Raw genomic sequence first — 16,617 nt, 5'->3', positions numbered from 1 at the left:
CACTGTGGACGGCTAACATCAGCGTTGGTTAGTCTCTTGGATGAAACTAGTTGTACAGATCTGCCGCTGTGTAAAATAATCTTATAATAATAATAATAATAACACTAGATTTTGTTTATTTTTCTCCTGGATTTTTTTGCTGCACTTGATCTTGTTTTTGTTCTGTTTTGTTTTTTTGAATGCACTGGAGATCTTACTTTTGTGATAATTTATTTGACTGCACCACCTCCTCCTGATTGTCCAACACGGTATGATTTGTAATTAAACAAGACTGCGGAAAGTGAAGGGTTAAATTATTTCCATTTTATATGTTAAGTTTTTAACAAAAGATGAGACGATAACTGGGCTTCTGGAGCCCGAAGACAAGGGAGCACACTGATGCTAGCTGCTTTATGAAGTCGCTATTCTAATTTCTGTTTTCATGTGAGTTTAGTTATCGCCCTACTGTACAAAAATCAGAAAACTTGATTTTGTTTTTCTTTGTTTTTTGGTTTGGGGAAGGATATATGTATAGAGAAAATTACAAATGTTAGCCGTGCTTTAAGTGTAAATTGGATGCATTCCTGCTCATGGATGTAGAAAACTAAATGTATATGATACAGCAATGTAAAGTTTTCTATGTTGCAAAAGATTATGTACAACTTTCTGTACGATACATCATCTGGCATTCTAATCAGGTTCTAGGTCAATAAAGTTTTTGAACTTGGTTGATTTGAATGAAGAATCAGTGAGTTTTAACTTGGTCAATAATCAGTCGCAATTCAGGTTTAGTTTAAAAGTAAATTTTAATGCATAAATTTAAAAAAAGTGCAATATGAATATACAGACATTTTAAGGTTATCTTGCTATTGCTACGTAGTTAGACTTTGGTTGCATATATTTTTTAATGTTCCCATTAGCTTCCTTATCTGCAGCTGTGGAAACATTAAGATTGCAAAGCCACAGTAAATGGAAATTCCCTGTGGAGTCCGACTCATGGGGAACTGGATGATGTGGCATTTCTGCCAGGGTGAAGCATCCAGCTTGCATCCTGAGTTTTTAGTTTGTTTTGTTTTTGTTTATTTTCTTGGCTCTGAGCCGGGCTTCAGCCAGGTTTCTGTCCTCGGCGTCGGAGACTGATCCTCCACGTTATCGCTGCAGTTCATGCGCTTCTCCGGCTCACGTTTTGTGGGGCTGCACAGTAAAAGAAAGTTGAATGTTCAGATTAAAAGATAGCTAATTTAATCTTAAAATAAAAAAATATATATTAATCTGTTTAGGAAAACTTTTACAAATGAGAAACAGATTTTTACTGCCTGGCCTGGCGCTATCTCCACCCTGCAGCTGATGAGGCCAGCAGACTCCCTGTATCGCCACCAGCTGCTGAGTGGAATCATGAGCTGCTGTTGGCTGCCGTTTCTCTGGCAAAGACACAAAGTGCTAAGCTGACCCTTCAACTGCTGGAGGAGAGCACTGGAGGGTGCAGGAAGCAGCTCTTCCTTTATCCCCCCCTGGGTTAGGGGGGAAACTGCCACCAGTGTCTTGGAAAATAAATATATCTGAACGGATTTTCTGATGAAATGGGTAAAAGCTTTGTCTTTCTTCCCTCTAGTGAGACAATAACTCTGCCGTCTAGGGAAAATGGATACTTCATTCTTACAAGTGAACTCGACTTTCTAGACGGAAAAAATACAACTGCTCCTCCTTAAAGCCATCGACCAGATTCCTCTTGAAAATCACTCTTGATATAACTTGTAACTTACAGGTCTGAATGTCCTGGTCAGTTTGTTTTTTGTTGGGGGTTTTTTCAATTTGCTCTGTTTTAGAATTAAGTTTACTGTCTGAAAATAAATCTTCCATAGGAGTACACCCTTCATGACATCACATTAGGCAGATGTGATGCCTTATGACCTTAAATACACTGGTGATTTCAAGATCTGTATGTTATTCATTGCAGATTCAAGCAGATGAAATGAGCGCCAGACTGAGTGGTTAGAAAGATGGAGGTTGTTCAGGTCAGTGCCACTGTTGGTGGTGAAAGCAGAATGCTGCATTTGTTTGTTTTGGCAAAGATTACTATCAAAATTGGCCAGGTGGAAATATTCTAAGACGAATGTGACCAGATTAATGCAGGTTAGTTCTGAAGACGATCAATGTCTGCATCAGGGAGCCGTCAGAATCAAACTCTGACTCTTAAACACAAAATGCTGAACCAATCACAACGTTGCTTCAGAATCTGTTCAGATCTGGCAAACATTGCTAATTCACTCCCTCCCCTTGAAATGAATTACACTAGAGGGTAGCATCTTTAACAGCTTCATTTCATAGCTTGTAGTCATAAGTACTATTCCAAGCCATTTTTATTTTATTCTCAGTTTGCAGATTTAAACTGTTGGATCTCGTAGAGATGAGAAGCAAGTGTTCGGCTAAAGGGACATATCGAACTGAAAAGGCTCTGGAAAGTGGGTAGTGTGAGGAAATCGAGGCTCAGATTTGCTGCCCTTAATTCTATATGAAGTTAATTTAGGCATTAAGACTGCAAATATTTAATATAAGTACCTCTAAGGAAGTTGAACTCCCATGAGTTTTTCTTTTCAGGAAATCCAGGAGCAAGGGAAGGACCCATAGTTAATACTTCAGCAGATTTGACGTTTGCAGATTCGAAAGCCTCGGCTCTGGATCATCTTCTACATGTGAGTAAAATAGATTTGATAAATTTGGAGAAAAACTTACTATGCATGATTTCAGAAAAGTTGCAAAAGAAGTTAGAAGTTACAACTTGTCAATACTGGTAATCTACTGCTCTGACGAGCTGCCTGGGTCAAGTTCTTTTATCCATTCAGACAACAAAAGCATTACTGTATTTTAACAAGACAGAATTATGCAGGTTTGAATATCTAGTATCACCTCCATGATCGTACTTCAATGCTTGTGCAGGTGAGGGTTGTGAGCCTCCTCCTTCAGCTGAAGCTCCAGGTGTCTCTGTTCTCTCCTCAGAAACTTGCGGAGGGTTGACAGCTCTCTGATCACTTCCTGTTGACCTGCTGGAGAAGAACAGTAACTCAGGATTAAAAACACGAGTGTGAAAAGGGATGGTGTGTAATTCTAGTGTGATTTACAAAGTTTTACACCCTTAAACTGTTGCTCAAAAGATCCATTAATATCTGACAAAATGTGGAATAATTTTCTACAGGATTGAATATTTGTATCCAGGTGTTTATGTCAGACTCACCAGGTATTGAAGGCTTCCTCTCAGTAACTGGTTGGATGCTTGGTGCTGATACAATACGCTCCTGGCAAAAAAAAAATATTTGTTTATTTGTAAGTTCCGTACAATAAATTGATGACTTTCAAAATATTTGTGTGCATTGCTAACTGACTTACAATTCTTGAAGTAGGTGAGCTCATATCAGATGACAGACTTGGTGAAAGACTTGTTTGCTTCCTCTGCAAAGTTGGGATGGGTGGAGATGGCTCCCTCTGCAAAAACAACTGAAAAAAACACACAGTCCATCTTTGACAATCTCTTTAATAAAACCCAAAATTTCCATGTTGTTTCCGCCTGAGGATCAAATCTTCACCCCAGTCTCACGTCTTTTATATATTATATATATATTATTTATAATTACTACACTTTCCCGGTTGCTAACTTACAGTCCTTGGAGTAAGTGGTCCCACGGCAGATGAAGGACTTGTCACAGCATTTGTACACTTCCTGTGCAACGTTGGGATGGAAGGAGATTCCCGTCTCTGTAAAAATAAAAATAAAATAAAAACAGTCAATCTTGGATGATCTGTGCAAAATCTATCAACAGATTTCCTTTTTCTGTAAACATCTGGTACCTCATTTTGACGGACACTCTGGGGTGCATTCAGATTTTTCTGCTCTTTGCTGAGAACCTTCTCGATGTCATGAGTTTCAGCTTGATTGCTCTGTCTGCCTTTGCTCTACGGAGAGAAAGAAAGGTGACTCTGTAACGAATGCAGCGTGAGAATGAAGTTGGTGTGACATTGTGTGAGCCCTCACCCTCATCTCTTTTTCTCGCCTCTTCTCCTCCTCGTACTGCTGCTGTATGCGGACCCTCTCCATCGCCAGCTTCTTCTCCTCGTTCTCCTCGGCAATCCGAACGCGCTCTCGCTCCTCTGCCTTTTTTCTCTTCCTCTCCTCTATCTGTTTGAATAAATTGACAAGCTGGCGAAATAAAACCGACGCAGTAACTTTCATAATGAAAAGTTTTCCAAAGGAACATTGCAAAGCTTGCTCCACTATGCTTAATGAATGCAGTAAGTCCCTGTAAGCCTCTCTAACCTACCTGTTGTCTCAGTTCCTCTGTGTACCTGTCCAGCTGCAGAGGCGACGGATGACTCGACTCTACAACATTAGACAAGACACGAGAACGTGGAAAAAACGGAAAAACAGCCAAACCACAAACATGCGGGCAGAAGTGATTAAGCAGAGACCTTGCAGAGAAATTGGAGACTCTAGTTCTGCTCCCAGAGAGGTCATCCTCTTATTATTAAAGCTGCGCATTTGATACAGGTCACCTGGAAACAGAGATGGAAAATTAACAAATGAAGAGTTCCACACCTAAATGTTCAGCTACGGTTTACGTGCAATACAAGAAAAGGAGAAGAAGAAAATAGATCTCAACACAGATCAAAGTTTAACTAGATTAAAATTAAGGATCTGCAGATGAACTAAATTCTGACTTACTATTTTGTAAAGCAAAACTCGTGGAAAGAAAATATTCATTTAAACAAATGATGAATGACTAAATCTAACAAACAAAAAGCTTCAGGTTCCAGTCAACTTACTAACAAGGTTTCCGTGTTTGTCTCTAATTGGAGCTCCTCCTCCACCTTTTCCCCAGGGGTCGTACACCACCAGTTCACTCTCCAGCTGAGCAGCCTCTCTCTTCTTCTTCTCTTTCTCTCTTCTTGTGCATCCTTCTTTTTCTGTAACCTGAACAGAGAACGCCCGGATGTTCTGTCCCAGTCACCGGTGCGGTGCTGTGTAGTAAACACTTGTTTTTTTTTCTTTCCGATACAGTAATTATTGACCTGTGGCCTTGGTGCCTCTCTGTAGCTCTCGGTGCTCTCGCTCCTTTGGGAAGTCTCACATGTCTCCTTCTGCTGAGCTCCTCCAGGCGTCCCATCTGTGAAGATAATTCAAAATAAGATACGACTAACTAAAATAGAATAACGATTTCGTGAGTTGTTACTAAGTTATTGCTAGTAATATTACTCTAATATCAAGATTTGTTTTGATATGAGATGAAAAAGGTGAAAAGTATTAAATATTTCTAAACAGAACCTGCTTTATAAAAAGAGAACAGTCTGGTTTTACGTCAATAACAGTAGATAAATGAGCATTTTAAACATTACTTCCTGCATCTTGCAAAACTATTTATACTCCCGGATTTTTTCATGTTTTCATGCTACAAATAATCATTTGTATTTTATAAAGATTTTGGTGGTAGATCAACACAAACTAGTGCATAGTAATAATAATAAAGCAGAAAGAAAAGGATGTATAGTTTTTCAACATTCTTTCCTTAAATCTAAAATAAAAAAATCTGAAAAGTACGGTGTGCATTTCTCTGATACCTGATACCTCTAATAAAACTAAAAACCCAGAGCAACTCCCGCCTTCAGACGCTACAAGGTTATTAAATATTCCGCCTGCATGTAATTTAATCTCAGTATAAAGTCTCCTGTTCTGTGGAAGCTGTTGCTGAACTGGAGAGCTCCTTCTGTGGCATCCGAGGTGCACAAAGGAGCAGTTATCCTTTCTTACAGGATTCATATTCATCACTGCTCCAAACTTAAATGCAGTTAGTGTTTTACCTCCTTGCCTTATTTGTACAGTTTTTCCATTTCCTCAAAGTGATCTGTTGCTTTTTAACACACCCTTCTCCATGGTGAAACATGGTGGTGGCAGCATGTTGCTATGTTGAGGAGGTTCCTCCGCAGGGATGGGGAAAATGAATGGAGCTAAATGCAGGGCAATACCTGAAGAAAACGTGTTAGAGCATGTAAGAGACTTGGGCCTTGAAAGCACAGTCTCCTTGCAACAGAACAAAAAAGAAAGTATCTATAATTTTTGTTCAACTTTACAACCTATTATTGTGTTGGTCAATCTCATAAAATCTCAACAAAATGCGTTGTAAGGCGACAAAATGTGAAAAAAAAATCAAGATTGATGCATAATTTTGCAAGTTATTGTTATTAAAACAGGAAAATTGAACACATTGGCAGCCATCTTATCCTCCAATCAAAGTGGGCCGGTGTCTTGTTACGGTTAGTTTCTCAAATCAAACACGCCTGAAGCAAATAATTTTGCCATTCACAGAACTGGACTGAACACTGAGGTGATTATCTATTTGATTCAGATATGTTGCGCCATGAACACAACTAAGAGCTGCAGGACTGTGGGCCTCGAGGTCTGGGCTGTAACAATCCATTAGAGTATTGAATACTGTAAAAACTGACTTTAAGATACCGTGACAAACACACCAATCGCACTTACACGACAGTGCATGCGTGACTGAATGATGTGACTGTGATACTTTACTCAGATATTGGTTAGAATAAGGATCCTGCTTTCTGGGTCCTTCATACCGGCTTGCGTCACCGTTGGAAACTACATGAGATCCAGGAGGAACAACAGGGACCCTGCAAAACACACACACACACAAAATGAACAGCCAGTTCACTTCGATATTCATTTTACTCTTAACATAATGAAAAAAGCAACTGTTAGCTACCATGGGATGGCCACCTGCCCTTGCCTGCCAGGGAAGGTGTTGTAATAATTAAACGGTGAGACCACTTGCTGCACCGCTCCCATCCCATACAGAGGCAATGTGTTCCCTGGCAGCTGATTGAAGTTTGGACCAAAGTTCATCAGGGGATTGTGTCCAAGAGTTCTGGGTTGTGAGCTTTCAAAGAAATTGTCACATTTAGAATCAAACCCCGGGGTATCAGAAACATCCTGGTCCAAGCTCTGGTGCTGATGAGATGCAGCGCCAATCTCCTGTTTGAGAAATAATACATCATGACTAAATAATTAGTCAACCTGAAATGAATGTTTTAGCTTTTTCTGTAAATGCAGTTCGTCTACCTCTTTCTCAGGAGTTGTAGCTTCAGCGGCACCAAGCTTCAGCACAGATTTCTTCTTCCTGATGACAAGAGATATTTAGAAGCCGTCACATGTTGACACTCAGCCTGAGTTCATTATGAATCCACTTAACCCTAAAATGCTCACAGGCGCACACAAGCAATATATAAATTCATTATTTTAGATGATCTCTTGCGTTTGATTGAATTCACTTTTACTAGGAGTGGTTACATTATAACTGCCTCATTAAAAACCTTTTCTTGTTTTTCTGTTGCTCTGCCATTTGTTTCAGTAATTCCTGCTTGTACTGCTCCTTCTTCATATGAATAACGCTTCGTTCCTCGACTGCCCCTGCATTGACAACAACAGATAATCCATCAACAACACATCCATCAATGGATATCCCTCGAAGCACTGATAACAGTGGATCTTACCGATCATTAGTCCAGTTGCGAGCTCTTTCTCAACTTTGTTGGCAGTAGGTGTGGATTTTGCTGTTGTCTTCAGGTTCTGCGGTGTTTGACTAATGCTGATATAAAGATATAAAGAATTACGACTTGCTTAAACAGTTGAGCATTTACCATTTTTTTTAAGAAAGTGCTTTGTTGGTTACGAAAGTTTGTGAAGTGTGTTTTTGATGCCACAATGTCGTAAAAACTAATCTGTGCATTGCAGGAGCAGAAAGTCGTAACCCAGCAACAGCTTGAAGTGGTTACCTTATTATTATAATGATATAAATTGCTATTTTTGTATTTTGTCGTGCTTTATTTCTTGAACAATGACAATAAAAGGAATTCTGATTCTGATTTTACTTGAAAGTAAAATATCTTTAACCTCAAGCAGTCAACAGAAGTCAAGGTTGCTTACTCCGCCTTCCTGATCCGGTCGCTGCTGTTTTGGTCTCGAACGGCAAGGGCCTCCATTTCCTTCATGTCTCGCAAATCTCTGCCATAAGCCCATGCAAAACAACGTGAATTGAGTCAAGATACTATGAACCAATCCCTAATGAAACCCTGTTGAAGTTCAAAGTCATTTTTGACAATAAATAAAAGCTGTACCTCCTCTGTCCATGGTCAGGGGTTCCCCATTCCTCTTTGCACTCCTGCTCATTTGTGCTTCTGCCTCGCCTCCTCCGGCGTATGAAGTCATACTCCTCATCTTCCTCCGTGTTCAGCTCCTCCTCAGAGCTGTATGTCCTTCTCGGCTGATGTACTTCCCATCTCCTTCGCCTCCAGGAGCTGGGACTCCTGGTGTCTGGGCTTCTTCTGTGGTCTCCTGCCTCGGTCAGAGTGGCAGCGTTTTTCACGGATGCGGGACTCTCCCTCTGATGGGGCGGAGTGCTTGTCTGGGTACTTATGAAGGACGAAGCAGAGCCAGGACTAATTATGCTTACAGCATCTGATGCTTGATGTTCTGGCTGAAAATGATAAATTATGTGGAAATGAAGTTACATTTCTTAAGGTTGGCACTTAAGGATGTATTTCTCTACTAATACCTTAGAGGTAGCCTGATGTGCTCCCTTCTTTGCCCTTCTGTTTTGAGCTTGCTCCTGGAGGAAAAGGTTGTATTCTCTCTGTCTCTCTTCTCTCAGTCGTTCCTATGACAAATTGAAAGGAAACATACTCAGTACTTTTATTTAAAAGTATTCATACCACTGAATTTTGTTCAAATGTGGTGTTGTTACAACTACTAAATGTATTGCTCTGCACTGGACATGTGCTTACATGTCATATTTCAAAACAAAGTAGCAAATAAATATGTAGAGGAAAGACAAATAAGCTTTTTACATTTTTTCCAAGCGAAAACAAGAAAAATGTACAGAACAATCACCCACCTTTACTGATACCTTCTCCTCAATAGGTAAGGAGAGACCCAGCTGCTCCTCATGCACATGACTTTTACAATCCTTTTTCTGAAGAAAGAAGAACAAAACAAAACAGTCATTTGAATCCATATAGGCTTAGCAAGAAAGGTAAGGAGTTGTAAACATATTGACAGGCTTATTTAATTAGTAGAGAAAATGATCAGACCTTGGCAGCATAATCTTTGTACTCCAGCTGCAGCTCCAGCAGCAACTTCTGCTTCTTCTTTTCATAATCTCTTCCCAGAGCAGCTATTCCTGAATCTGGAAAATACATCTTATGCATCTAGGCTACCGTAAAATACTGCAATTAGTACAGCTTGAACACTTTCAGAGACTTGTATAGTACCTGTGTCAAGATTGTGGGTTATTTCCTGAGCTGCCGAGGCGGATGGAGGCATGCTGGAGACTTATTTATTGCGCAACATCAGTCTCTGCCTGTATAAGACAAACACAAACTAAGTATTTAACACTGCTTGAGTATATTTCAAAGCTGTTATGAAGGACATACCTCGGTTTGTTTTGTCTGGGTGGTCCGTCTGTTCCTGCGTCATTGTACTCGAGAAATGTCCCGCTGTCGTTTATAAATACAAAAGAAATGAGTCTTTCTTGATAATAGCCAGCTGAAACGAGCGTCTTAGTTTTAACGAGTTATTGGTCCGTTTTATAAACGCAAATGAGAAATCCGCTTTATCGAGGCGCAATGGACGAAGCGTTACGCGTTGCTAAGGGCAACTATGACACGATGTCCCGACAGACTCACTGCAGTTACTAGCAAGAAACAGTAAACAAAACAGAAATTAGACTAAAATAAAATAAAAACTAAAAGTAGCAACACATAAAAATAATTTAAAAAAAGCCCTATAAGCGGTTATTACAACTTGCTTTGTAGCGCTGGTTTTTGAGCATGAAAGATTATGTGGCTTATAATGAAGAGTAAATTGACCTGTTAAATACAATACCTGGATCTGTGTTTCTGTGATAAAATAGTAGGAGGCAAAGTCTACCTATCAAACATGTATGGCTCCTAAATTAGTTGTTTTTTTTCTGTTGCGTGCAATGCGAAGCCTGTGACCATAAGTTTTATCTGGGAAAAAAAGGGAAGAAAGTAGATATGCAAAAATAGTCAAAGGATGCCCAATTGAAAAAGGATGCCATACTGCCTCAAAGCTACGTACTCTAAAGCTAAACAAGGTTAGCAAAATTGAATCATTTCGAAAGCTGTGGACAGGATGTAAATGGCTTGGCATTCTAATCCTCAGGGCCAGGTGACTTGCTCTGCATGTGTACAAACACTCTGTATGGAGAACAGACAGCAGGAGAACCTTCTCCTGTAGATCAGCCCATTGGATTGAAATGTTACTACACTGGATTCCTACCTGACACATTAATACATGTTCCAGCTTCACCTCAAAAGTTCTTACTGGGCTTTTGGCCACAGATGCTCTTAATTGTTATCTTTACATTCCTTATTCTTTACATTTAGTTCTGAATCTTACTGGCATACACTCTATTTAATCAGTTAGAAATTATTTTAAAAAACTGAGAAAATGTGTTCAAATATATATATATATATATATATATATATATATATATATATATATATATATATATATATATATGTAGGGGTGTGTGTGTGTGTGGGGGTGTGTGTGTGTGTGTAATTGTTTTGCTCATTTTCACCTTTCTCTTATGGCCCTATAGTAAAGATATTAACACTCCTTATATTTGTGTTAATATCTTTATATATATATGTGTGTGTGTGTGGGTGTGTAATTGTTTTGTTCATTTTCACCTTTCTCTTATGGCCCTATAGTATAGATATTAACACTCCTTGCCATATTTTCTCAATTAATGCATGTACATAGTGACAATAAAAACGCAGCTGTTTATTAAACAAATGCTGACAGATTCAAAGGGTAATAGTTGACAAATTTGAGGAGAATCTTTTATTTTTCGAGGTATGAGCAAAACCGCCGCTAGATGGCAGTGTATCCTTAACAGTCAGTTGCAGTCTTCTATGGACTATACCATCTGTTGGTGATGATTGTAATTTAAGAAGAGTAATCCATAAACTAGTTATTATAACTCGTAGTGAATCACATGAATATCTTAAATATTACGTTTTTAAATAAAAAATTATATCATCGATTAATTAACTGTAGATTTCTGAAGCCCTAAGACCAAAGGTCACTCAACATTTTCTAGTATTGGCATGTTGGTTTCGTCCAACTGTCATGGCTTCCTGAGCGAGTGGATGCTAGGCCCCAACAATCTTTGAAGAAACACCAGGTTTCGTCTCTTATTTGAGGAGGAATTTGGTGTTGTTGTTTTTTTTTACACATCAGGTGTCGTGACTGGCCGTTAAATTTCACCATGGCCGGGAGCAGCACGGCTCAGAAAACATGGGAGCTCTCCAACAGAATGCAAGAGGTGCAGAGCATCGATGAAATTTACAAATATGACAAAAAACAACAGCAGGAAATCCTCGCCGCGAAGCCATGGACGAAGGAGTATGTTTGTTTGTGTGGTCTGTTTTTTGCTGAGCATGTATGTACATCGATGTTTGGGCTACTTTGTGTGGTGTTTATTCTGTTAATTCTGGTTAGCTTAAAGCCTAGCTAGCTAAAAGCTAGCATGCTAATTGTCCACTGCAGCAGCACTTCGTTGTTTGTTTACAAAGGTCTACATTTGTGTTGTGGCTTCAGTAAACATATTCTGAGCCAAGAGGTCACCTAGATCTGGAGTCATAATCATATTTATCTCACTTTTGGAAAGAACAGAAAACATTGTACATGGAACGAGCATTTTTGTAGCCGTTTATCTTCAAAATGTGTATGTAATTCTATATAGAAGTATTTGATTATGGTTATAAAATGAGAGTACGACTTACAGAAGTGATGCATTAAGTCAGATTTACTGTAAAAAAAAACAACAAAAAAAAAACAGTTTAAATAGATAGAGTGCTTATTTGTGATTGCTTATTTGTCTTTCCAGTCACCACTACTTCAAGTACTGCAAGATCTCAGCTCTGGCCTTGCTGAAGATGGTGATGCACGCCCGCTCCGGTGGAAACCTGGAGGTGATGGGTCTCATGCTGGGGAAGGTGGACGGAGAAACCATGATCATTATGGACAGCTTTGCGCTGCCAGTGGAAGGGACAGAAACCAGAGTCAATGCCCAGGCTGCAGCCTATGAATACATGGCCGCCTACATTGAAAATGCCAAACAGGTAAGAAACTGACTTCCTCGTGGTTAGAAAAATCCGTAACAATGCAGGTTTAAAAAAAGTAGTGCACTAAAACTTTCTGTGGATTTTTCTGTTCATTTGAATACTGTGTTATAAATGAATGGATTTGTTATTGTGATTCAAGAATAGTTTAGTGAGTAACTTCTTGATCAGAGTGCTTTGTCTTAGATGGAACAGCAACCAAACTATAAAATAAGCCACTTCAAGGTAAAACTTGCCTTAATAATTTAATAAACCCTTCAGCTTACAGACGTTTTGTACAGCAGTTTATACTTGTGTTTTAGAAAAGCTAACATGATGGGGTTACCACACCCTTTCACTATCAACCTTTGTAAATGGTTAATATTTTAATACCATGAACTTAATTTTAAAGTTCTCTATCCTATTCCCATGTGCAACATTTCTAGTTAACAGGCTAATTATTCCTATTTTATCTGTCCCAGAAGGCTTGTGTTTTTAAAATGTTCTTGTACATTACAGTTATTGGCATCTAAGGATGTATAAAAAGCTTCAAAAGAAGCTCTCCCAGTAAAACATTAAGAACAATTCAAATGTCAATTTGAACTTCTAGTCAGTCGGCAGGATGTTGGTAATTATAAGAATATATTTTTCAATTTTTTTTTTTTCCCCCCCAAATAAATCAGTGATTTGTATCTCATAGATTTTACAAAATCTTTGAATGGTAATCAATTACTACTTGTCTCTCTGTGTCGTATAGATTTTAATGCGAAACTTTGGTGAATTTTTATTTGAAACTCTATAAAAGGGGAAAGACATGGGAACATGCTTTTCACATCAAAAAAAAAAAAATGTAGGTTAGAAAAACAATGATATCTATATTCTACCTTTATAAGAAAAACAAAAATAAACTCTTAAACTAACAATGATTATGCCGAGGTAGACTTTTTTGTCTGACGTAATTTTTAATCAAAGACCATGTTTTAGTATTTTCTTGCCATCAGTATTGCTGTAAGTTGAACTTTTCAACATTACGCATATAATCTGTTGTGTTAGGTCGGTCGGTTGGAAAATGCTATTGGCTGGTACCACAGTCACCCAGGCTACGGATGCTGGCTGTCAGGCATAGACGTCAGCACTCAGATGCTCAACCAGCAGTTTCAGGAACCTTTTGTGGCGGTTGTGGTAAGCCATAAAAAAAAAACTTTTATTTACATACGGTCTTCATAAAGTTATTGAAAAGTTGTACATTTATTTGTCTTAATTTTACACTTTAGGTCTTAAATATTTCATTAAGAGGACTTGAAATATACTGACTTCGGTCTTAAATTTGTACATTTGATGATTTGCAGCTCAAGATGCAGGAAGGCAAAAAGTCCTCTCACATCAGACATTCAGCTTTCCCTGCAAAAGCGTTCTGCAGCTCAGTCTGCTTTATTGTATTTTAAGCAATTAAAATCAACATTTTCATATATTCCACTTTAAGCTCTTTCTTCAGAAGAAAGTTTATATCTAAAAAGACTTGACTGTAAAAGATTGATTCTAATAGTTTGGTATTGCCAAAATACACAAATTTCTGATTTAGAAAAGTGAATTTTTCTTACTTAAATGATGGAGTGGCTCATCTATAAACTAAAAAGTTACTAAATAAGCTACAGATTTTAAGTCACTTATGCAGGTCTTAAATTCCAATTATCTTTGTATTTAAGTCCCTGAAACTTTCAGAATCCCTGATAAAAAATAAAAAAAAACACAACTTGTGTAACTGAGAAGATTTATTTATGTGTCAGTGCAGCTTTGTAAGTTGCTCTGTAAATTTTTTTTGTTGTTGTTGCACATATATATCCTTTGTACACCTCATTTGGTACAGCAGCACTTAAATGCTGGCGGCGTCGTATAACGAAGTGTGTATTTTCAGCACACTGACAGCCAGAGTGGGAGGCTCTTGGGGGCCAGATTTGAGCGGTCCCAGGAGGATCTTACGACCTCTGACTTTGTTTCCCCCCTTTCTACTGTAGATCGACCCCACTCGGACTATTTCCGCAGGGAAGGTCAACCTCGGTGCCTTTAGGACATACCCAAAGGTAAAGCAAAGACATTTCCTGAACCAGTTCGTTTTATGTTTTAATTTTTATTTGTTTTAGTAAATTTATTTTTTTTATTATTATTTATATTGTTTATAAATGTAAATAATCAACCTTGAATTTTCAGGGTTACAAACCTCCAGATGAGGGTCCGTCAGAATATCAGACAATCCCTCTGAATAAGATAGAGGATTTCGGTGTGCACTGTAAACAGTGAGTACATTTGCATTTAAAATGTTGCTCTTGCATTCTGATTCTGCCCTCGCGGCTCATATTTTTCCTCATACGTGTCCTATTTAGGTATTACGCCCTGGAGGTGACTTACTTCAAGTCTTCCCTTGATAGAAAGCTCCTGGAACTCCTCTGGAATAAATACTGGGTCAATACCTTAAGTTCTTCCAGCCTGCTGACGGTATGTAAGCAACTTCAAGAATCAAAATGCGCACTAATTGTTTGGCATTTTGATTTATGGTTAATTATTAGACTATAACTCATTTGGACATGTGGTCGCCAGCTTGTGATGTTGTGATTTATTACCGCGTATTAGCTAAGTCCCCGTGTTTGTTGGCTTTAGTAATAAGCTGTATGTGAACTTTTTAACACAGTTTAGAAGTAAAGTTGGATGAGATTCTTCTCCCCTCACCTCCTCCACAGTTTGGTCTGAATATTGAAAACCCATCATGCCAATTTGCATTTGGTTGTTGTAACTCTGTCCTGCGCTCCTCTAAATACCTTAAACAGACATCAGGCTTATTCAAGCCAGGACCTTTTTGATGTTATGGAGGAAGATGAATTGACTAGATGTCAAGAACAAGCTGCTCCGCGGGTGACAGGCTTTGTCAGTTGCTACACTGTCCCCCTCGCCAGGGGCCCCCCCCGAGTCATTGTGTTTTAATTACCTTCTCTACTATAAACACGACCTCACCTAAGGCAAACGTTTCGCCAACGTTCAGCCATTCACCACGGCTCGCAAAGGGTTTTCAGCAGCTTGTTGGGCAGATTAGTTGCTGTTCTTTATGTGGAAAAATCTGTTATCTGGGTTTTTTTGTTGGCAAATTGTGCATGGGTTGGTTTCTTTGTGTGTAAGTGAATGTTTGTTTGCTGGACGCTCAGAACTCGGACTACACCACGGGCCAGGTGTTCGACCTGTCGGAGAAGCTGGAGCAGTCGGAGGCCCAGCTGGGCAGAGGCAGCTTCATGCTCGGCCTCGACACGCATGACAGGAAATCCGAGGACAAGCTGGCCAAAGCAACGCGAGACAGGTGGATATCTTTTCATTTTAAAAAAATCCGTCACACTTTTGCTTTAAATCATTTATGTTTGACTTGATTACCTACATTGCCTTGCAAATGTAGTCAAACTCTTAACATAAGCTATATAGTAATGGAGATTGTTTCTACTGTGTTTCTAAACTATTTGCAAGTAAAAATATGTAAGTTATAGTAAAGTTATTGGAGTATTTCAATTAATACTTCTGTAGCAATGTTATTTTCAGATTACTGGAAATCTATAAAATGCAACCCCACAGTACTATGTTGCCACCACCATTATGTTAGTCTTATGTTTTCCATTGAAGGTCAAAAAGTTTAAAATTTGTCATAGTAAGTAGGTGACTTCTGCAGGCAACTGGGTGCACTCTGGTTCATTTAGATTTATCATAGTGTAGTGAATTGAAAAAGAAAATGCATTCTTCATTTTTCAGATTTTTATGTGTAAAATGTCAAAAACAATGCATCTTTTCCTAACACTAACTATATTTTTACATGGCCTGTAACTTAAAATCAAGTTGTTTGATAATATGGAATCATTTTAAACTCCATACATTTTAAAATATTTAAACAGATTATAGGCATTATACATTTGTTCTACAACTGTGTATGTAAGAAACTAAACAATATATTTTTTTATGGAAGTCTATGGAGCGGTTCTCATGCAGATGTAACGTTTCTGTACTGCCTCCCTCCTTTTTTTTTTCTTTCTTTCTTGCCGCTGCGACTGCTAATCTTCATTTTTCACTCTGCTTTGTTTCAGCTGCAAGACGACCATAGAGGCAATTCACGGCCTGATGTCCCAAGTCATTAAAGATAAACTCTTCAATCAAATCAACACATCCGCCAATTAACACTGAAAACACAGTTTTATCTCCAAATTATTTCTTGTGCATGACTGGCTGTACTCCTGCTTAGATTACCACCATTTCTGTTTGAGAGGGTTTTTGTTGAGCAAAACTGCAGTAAAAAAAATAAAATATTAAAAGCACCATCTTGCGTGAACATATTTTTATGTGATCTGTCACATTGCATCTGATAAAGTGGATCATTTGAATAATGTAGTTAAGGTAAACAATACTGCCCAAATATTCTAA

General features: G+C 38.5%; 2 protein-coding genes across 4 annotated transcripts; one reads left to right on the top strand and one right to left on the bottom strand.

Annotated features, from left to right (window-relative positions):
• Positions 1–490: 490 nt before the first annotated feature.
• Positions 491–9,693, bottom strand: LOC116711710 (centrosome and spindle pole-associated protein 1). 3 transcript variants are annotated; one of them, XM_032551177.1, is made up of 24 exons: positions 9,472–9,693; positions 9,310–9,398; positions 9,130–9,224; positions 8,934–9,011; positions 8,595–8,696; positions 8,158–8,516; positions 7,967–8,044; positions 7,534–7,628; positions 7,354–7,450; positions 7,103–7,160; positions 6,747–7,015; positions 6,554–6,654; positions 5,041–5,135; positions 4,795–4,942; positions 4,441–4,524; positions 4,293–4,351; positions 4,007–4,150; positions 3,823–3,927; positions 3,634–3,729; positions 3,364–3,471; positions 3,212–3,272; positions 2,887–3,023; positions 2,539–2,666; positions 491–1,173 (listed from the first exon to the last, which is right to left on the bottom strand). In XM_032551177.1, exons 2-22 carry the CDS (start codon positions 9,359–9,361, stop codon positions 2,902–2,904), a joined length of 2,406 nt encoding a protein of 801 aa, XP_032407068.1. In that variant the 5' UTR covers positions 9,362–9,398; positions 9,472–9,693; the 3' UTR covers positions 491–1,173; positions 2,539–2,666; positions 2,887–2,901. The 3 variants fall into 3 exon arrangements, with proteins under 3 accessions (XP_032407068.1, XP_032407069.1, XP_032407070.1); XM_032551178.1 differs by having other exon boundaries at positions 2,901–3,023; XM_032551179.1 differs by having other exon boundaries at positions 2,887–3,020.
• A 1,483-nt stretch (positions 9,694–11,176) lies between these two features.
• cops5 (COP9 signalosome subunit 5) lies at positions 11,177–16,511 on the top strand. The gene is made up of 8 exons (XM_032551790.1): positions 11,177–11,473; positions 11,958–12,192; positions 13,225–13,353; positions 14,187–14,252; positions 14,380–14,465; positions 14,553–14,664; positions 15,366–15,514; positions 16,284–16,511. Exons 1-8 carry the CDS (start codon positions 11,337–11,339, stop codon positions 16,372–16,374), a joined length of 1,005 nt encoding a protein of 334 aa, XP_032407681.1. The 5' UTR covers positions 11,177–11,336; the 3' UTR covers positions 16,375–16,511.
• Positions 16,512–16,617: the final 106 nt, after the last annotated feature.

Source organism: Xiphophorus hellerii, chromosome 21 (genome assembly GCF_003331165.1).
Source record: "Xiphophorus hellerii strain 12219 chromosome 21, Xiphophorus_hellerii-4.1, whole genome shotgun sequence".
Classification (NCBI taxonomy): domain Eukaryota; kingdom Metazoa; phylum Chordata; class Actinopteri; order Cyprinodontiformes; family Poeciliidae; genus Xiphophorus; species Xiphophorus hellerii.
The sequence above is the reverse complement of the archived record's forward strand: the minus strand, read 5'-3'. Positions and strand labels throughout refer to the sequence as shown.

Bases quoted from the DNA above. Each gene is read 5' to 3' on its own strand.
- LOC116711710 (XM_032551177.1), bottom strand. From the start codon at position 9,361: ATGCCTCCATCCGCCTCGGCAGCTCAGGAAATAACCCACAATCTTGAC. The intron at 7,451-7,533 runs GTAAGATCCACT...TTGTCAATGCAG, and splicing joins CGCAACTGGACTAATGATCG to GGGCAGTCGAGGAACGAAGC. The intron at 3,472-3,633 runs GTAAGTTAGCAA...TGTTTTTTTCAG, and splicing joins GACCACTTACTCCAAGGACT to TTGTTTTTGCAGAGGGAGCC.
- cops5 (XM_032551790.1), top strand. From the start codon at position 11,337: ATGGCCGGGAGCAGCACGGCTCAGAAAACATGGGAGCTCTCCAACAGA. The intron at 11,474-11,957 runs GTATGTTTGTTT...TTGTCTTTCCAG, and splicing joins GCGAAGCCATGGACGAAGGA to TCACCACTACTTCAAGTACT. The intron at 14,665-15,365 runs GTATGTAAGCAA...CTGGACGCTCAG, and splicing joins GTTCTTCCAGCCTGCTGACG to AACTCGGACTACACCACGGG.